Source organism: Charadrius vociferus, unplaced genomic scaffold, assembly GCF_000708025.1.
Source record: "Charadrius vociferus isolate BGI_N301 unplaced genomic scaffold, ASM70802v2 scaffold323, whole genome shotgun sequence".
NCBI lineage: Eukaryota > Metazoa > Chordata > Aves > Charadriiformes > Charadriidae > Charadrius > Charadrius vociferus.
The window spans coordinates 61380-66249 of NW_009647692.1; the positions used below are offsets into that span (position 1 = coordinate 61380).

General features: G+C 40.6%; 1 protein-coding gene across 1 annotated transcript; it reads left to right on the top strand.

The window, feature by feature from the left end:
• Positions 1-351: 351 nt before the first annotated feature.
• Positions 352-4863, top strand: TEKT1 (tektin 1). The gene is made up of 7 exons (XM_009881436.1): positions 352-614; positions 1009-1174; positions 1454-1582; positions 2020-2163; positions 3429-3651; positions 4264-4460; positions 4704-4863. Exons 1-7 carry the CDS (start codon positions 425-427, stop codon positions 4861-4863), a joined length of 1209 nt encoding a protein of 402 aa, XP_009879738.1. The 5' UTR covers positions 352-424.
• The last annotated feature ends 7 nt before the right edge of the window (positions 4864-4870 follow it).

Sequence of the window (4870 nt, forward strand, 5' to 3'; positions counted from 1 at the left end):
TCATTTCTATGTTTCACTGTGATTGCCCATTTAGTGATTCTGTCCTTCTCCACAGGTCTCCTTTTCTTTCCCTTCTCTTCTCCCTCCTATCGCAGACAGCCCATCTTCTCCGTTCCCCTTCCTAGCCTCTTACTCTCTCTCATCCTAGCTTCCATTCCCAAATTCTTCTATTTCTTCATTCTCCCATTGCAAACTCTCTTCCCCCACACTTAGCAAAGTCTTGGGGAACCTTGAGAAAGAAGTCTTGTCTTTTCATACCTGTGTCATCTTGCAGGTAAAAGGGGCAAGAATTTTTCTCCCCTCATGGACCTTCTTGGCCTTCTCCCCTTCTTGCTTCTGCAGCCAAATATAATGCTATTCCTCTTTACAGGTTCCACATTCCAAGAACTGACCTGTTTTATATCCAGAAACTTCCCAAAAAACAATGGCCAGACTGTTGCAACCTCCACCCAAGTTTCATCCCTCAGAATGGGACATTGCAAACAAGATGCAGTGTGCCAGCACAGAGTCTCAGAAATCCAGGTCAGAGCGTGTGATAGCTGAGAGCCGGAGGCTGTTGGATGAAATAGAAAAGACAACTCAGAAAACCCAAAGTGATGTCAACAAGAAAATAGGTAATCCCATGTGTTCTGCAAGTGTCAGGATGTGTCATTTGAGTTATATGTTTAAGATGGACTTAGAAAATTAGTTGATAGTGCATAGGAATGAATATATGTCAACGCCACACTCTGCCATATGAAGAAAATTCGTAATATTTTAAAAAATACTTTGAGGAAGATTCTTTATTTTATAACAAATTAATTAGTTCTCCAAAACACACAGAAGGCTATTCCAACCAAACCTCCTGACACAGGGTTGCAAAACTGTCTCCACATATCAGTCTACAGCGCTACATGTGCTCCACTATGGAATAAGTCTGGTTTTAGCCATATCTAAGATCTGACCCACAGTGCTCTTGCATATAAGATGGGCTTGTATTAATACCCGTTTGCAATTTTCATTTGACAGAACAGAGACAGGAAGAAATAAAATTCTGGAAGCAAGAATTAAATAACAAACTTGAACAAATTGTTCATGAGACAGAGATACTGTTGACTTTCAAGACTAGGCTGGAGAAATCTTTGGAGAGCTGTAAAGAGCCACTTGCCGTTGCCCAAAAGTGTCTCCTGAACAGGTGAGAATATTAAGAAAAGCATTCAGGGAGAGGAAAAAAATCTAGGTAATGAACCTTTAACAAATAATAAAAAAGGCTGCAAACTAAGGGCCTGCCTCTCTTTGCAGTGGAGTCACAGTCTGATTTAGGTGGTGTAACACCAGAGAACCAAGGGCATAAAGGAAAAGCTTCCCATGTGGCAAGGAAAAGCTTTCCATTTGGAAAACTGGGATTCATCATATTCTGTTAGCTGCAAGCATTTGAACAATGTGGCTGAAGGGTTTTCCTCTTTTTGTTTAGGCAGAGGCGAGCTGGGATTGACTTGGTGCACGATGAAGTGGAACAGGAACTGGTGAAGGAAGCTGAAGTCCTCCAAGGGGTTATTGCTTTGCTTGAACGTACATTGGAACAAACCAATGAGCAAATCAGGTGCAGAGGCAAAGACTGTAACTGAACACTGATTAGCTGAAAAGTAGGACAGCCATAATCCTGAGAAGTTGTAGGGTCAGGCTGAGCACAGGTCCAAAGTTACTTTCAGTGCTAAACAGTTACAGGAGGTCAGTGCTAATTCACGCCATTTGATCAGTAGTGGTGAGAAGTTCTGTTCGTTAGAACTCAAAATACCTGCAAATGATTCCTGGGCTTCTCATGATCCAGTCCTGTGCCTTTAATTCCAATGGGAATTGTACCATCAATTGATATGGAGGAAGCTTCATGCTCTACACTTTGGGACTTTGCAACTAACAGTCCATACATGAAGAATTCCATAACAGCATTTGTATTACCTAATGAATGTATGCATGCATGTTAGGGACACCTGTGAATGCCTACATTTTGGCTTAGCGTCCGGTTGTTTCTTCTCCTAGACTAAACCGTTCAGCAAAATACAACCTGGAAATGGATCTGAAGGACAAGTTCACAGCTTTGATGATTGATGATTACTGTGCTAGCTTGACAAACAACACTCCTGATATCAGATATGCTGATAATGCAGTGAAAATAGAAGGAAAGTAAGTGGTTATTTAGTTCAATGAACATGATAATTATACAGCTAGGTGTTCCAGTAATAAGGTGTTCCAATAATAGCAAGATTAAAGTAATTTTGTGTAAAACAGACTATATGTGTCCATCATCTGTCTGTTGTAGATAGATTGATTTTTATACTTCTGTCCATCACTTTATTATCTGTGTAGTAAGTCTGTGAAATAAGCCACAGTAATCATGTTCCCAACGAACTGCAGTACTAAAAGTTTCCGAGGCTCTCAGTTAGCTAAGGAAGTATTTCACACATTGTTTAAACCCAGAACAGATTTAGCAATCTAACGTCCTCTCCTCTCCCAGGGTGTCCTAGTGGGGAGGGTGCTGGACTGGGGCACATGAGGTGCGGAGTTAATTTCTGACTCAGTCATTAACCTGTCAAATGTGCCTCTTCTGTGTGGGTTAGCGTGAATGGTTTAGATGGAGAAATAGCTACCACAGAAAAGTGGGCTGAAAAGGAGAAACATACTGAGAAAGCAGTGTGTGCACCTCCCAAGGACACTGTTGGCTCTGCCAGAACTGATGAACTTGGAACACCAAGAGACTGACAGGTCTTGCTGCTAGTACGTTAGCGTGCATCAACAACAGGTTGTATACCTCAGACCACATCCAAAATGGTGTTGGCTGCTATATGCAAATGACAATCGCAGCTTTATGTATCTACCCAATGAAACAAGGAACCTGCTGAGGAACTTTCCAAACACCAGCCTGCAAGCCACTGGTGCACAACTGTGACACTCTAATTCTGGGGCTACAGCTGGGGGTTGCCTTCCCAACTATTGCTCCAACCTGTACCAGTACTGTAAGTGGCTGTCTTATAGGTGGTCAACTGCGTGAAAGAAAAAGTGAATGTTTTGTGTGACTAGTTACCTGCTATTAATAGTAACAGATAAATTATATTAGTAATAACAGCTTGCTTCATGAAAGGTGTTCCAAGAAATATTGGTTATTAGCGTGATTCCCCCACAACAACTTAATCCTTTATCAGAGAAAGGAAAGTTATAGCAAAGTTGCTCTGTGACTTTAGCAAATTAGTTTCCATCCTACCATTGTCTATTTTGTTCTGAAATGTTTGCAACAGAGAGGGTCTTAATTTTGTATTTGTAGAATACACAACTGTCACGTGTAGTTAATAGTACTGCTTTGTTCTTGGTTTTGTGGAGTAATTATATAATTAAGAAGTCACAGAGGGCCTAATGCTGCCAGGTGATGACCTTTTATTTTGAATCTCTTTCAGTTTTGTTAGCCCTGAAGACTGGGTAGATTTCTCAAACATAAATGTTGAAAAGGCTGACAAGCAGAGAAACAATTCTTTGGCACTGAGGGTGCTGATTGATGGCATCCTCTCACAGACAGCGAATGACATACGCAAACAATGTGAGATGGTGAACGTTGCGTTTAGAAATAGGGTGAAGGAAGTCAAGGATGCCAAGCATAAGCTAGAGACACTCCTTGCAATGGTAAGTGAGTGGTAGGGGACAGTCAGTGAAAAGGTGAAAACAATGGGCTTGGGTTATCTACCCATTTTTTCTATCCAGTGTCTTGAGCTACTTTGCTTTAACAATTTTACCTTTGCAATATTGGCAACCACATTCCCCCCCCCAAAAAAAAAAAGTTTTATCCTCTCAGCTCTGTGTGCACTACTACAGAAGTGAATTTCTGGAATCACTGACTTGATGTAGTTGTTGCTGTAGACACCAGTAAAGTCAGGATTTCCTTTGTGATTTTTAGTTACATGGCACTCCTATATAATTTTCACAACTGTGATTTAAGAGCCTAATAACTTATAAAATCAGGGTCAATGTGCTCGAAATCTGATACATCAAAGCTGAGTGTTAATGTTAAAAATTAATTGCTGAGTGTAAATCTCCAGTTTCACTCATAACAGTGTCACCTGCTTTCCAATGAAGGAATCCTAATCCTGGCTGACTTTTGCAAAATATCGTTTGATGAAATAACATTTTAACACAATGAGTGTTACTGTGATTGTTATAACTATTAAAGAAGATTTTGATTATTTCACCTATTGTAAGAAACAGTGTGCAAAACTTCCTTATGTTGGATTTGTTAAGGTGATGGATGAGACTGCCTCACAGGAGAAGAACATTGCAGCCTTAAAGAAAGCAATTGCTGATAAAGAAGGACCTGTTAAAGTGGCTCAAACCCGCTTGGAAGCAAGGAACCATCGCCCCAATGTAGAATTGTGTTACGACACAGTGCAATACAGGTTGACTAGTGAAGTTCAAGAGATTACAAAAAATATTCAGAGGCAAGTGGAAATGATGAAAGAGGGGAAAATCTGTGGTATAGATTCCTGGTTAATCTAATGAATCTCCCCAAAAGGCTGAGAATTGCTTTTCCCTTAAGAGCAGGACACTTAAGGGAAGCTGCGTGGATATTGTCTCTCTGTGAATCCCCTTCCATCTGTTTTTTCACTCAGAATTCTTATCCTATATGAAAAAACCCTATGTATGTATTTTCCACTAATGTCTGTCTGTATTTTTCCTGTTAGATTAAAGGACACACTGGCACAGGCTGAGACAGAGCTGAAAGGTCTGAGCCGCCGACAGCTTTCCTTGGAGGAGGAGATCCAGGTCAAGGAAAATACATTGTACATTGATGAAGTGCTCTGCATGCAAATGAGAGAGTCTTTTTACATTATCAGCTTCTGAAGCCACC

Excerpts from the sequence above, each read along its gene's own strand:
- TEKT1 (XM_009881436.1), top strand. The coding sequence starts at position 425 with ATGGCCAGACTGTTGCAACCTCCACCCAAGTTTCATCCCTCAGAATGG. Across the intron at positions 1,175-1,453 it reads CAAAAGTGTCTCCTGAACAG|GCAGAGGCGAGCTGGGATTG; the intron begins GTGAGAATATTA and ends CTTTTTGTTTAG. Across the intron at positions 2,164-3,428 it reads GCAGTGAAAATAGAAGGAAA|TTTTGTTAGCCCTGAAGACT; the intron begins GTAAGTGGTTAT and ends AATCTCTTTCAG.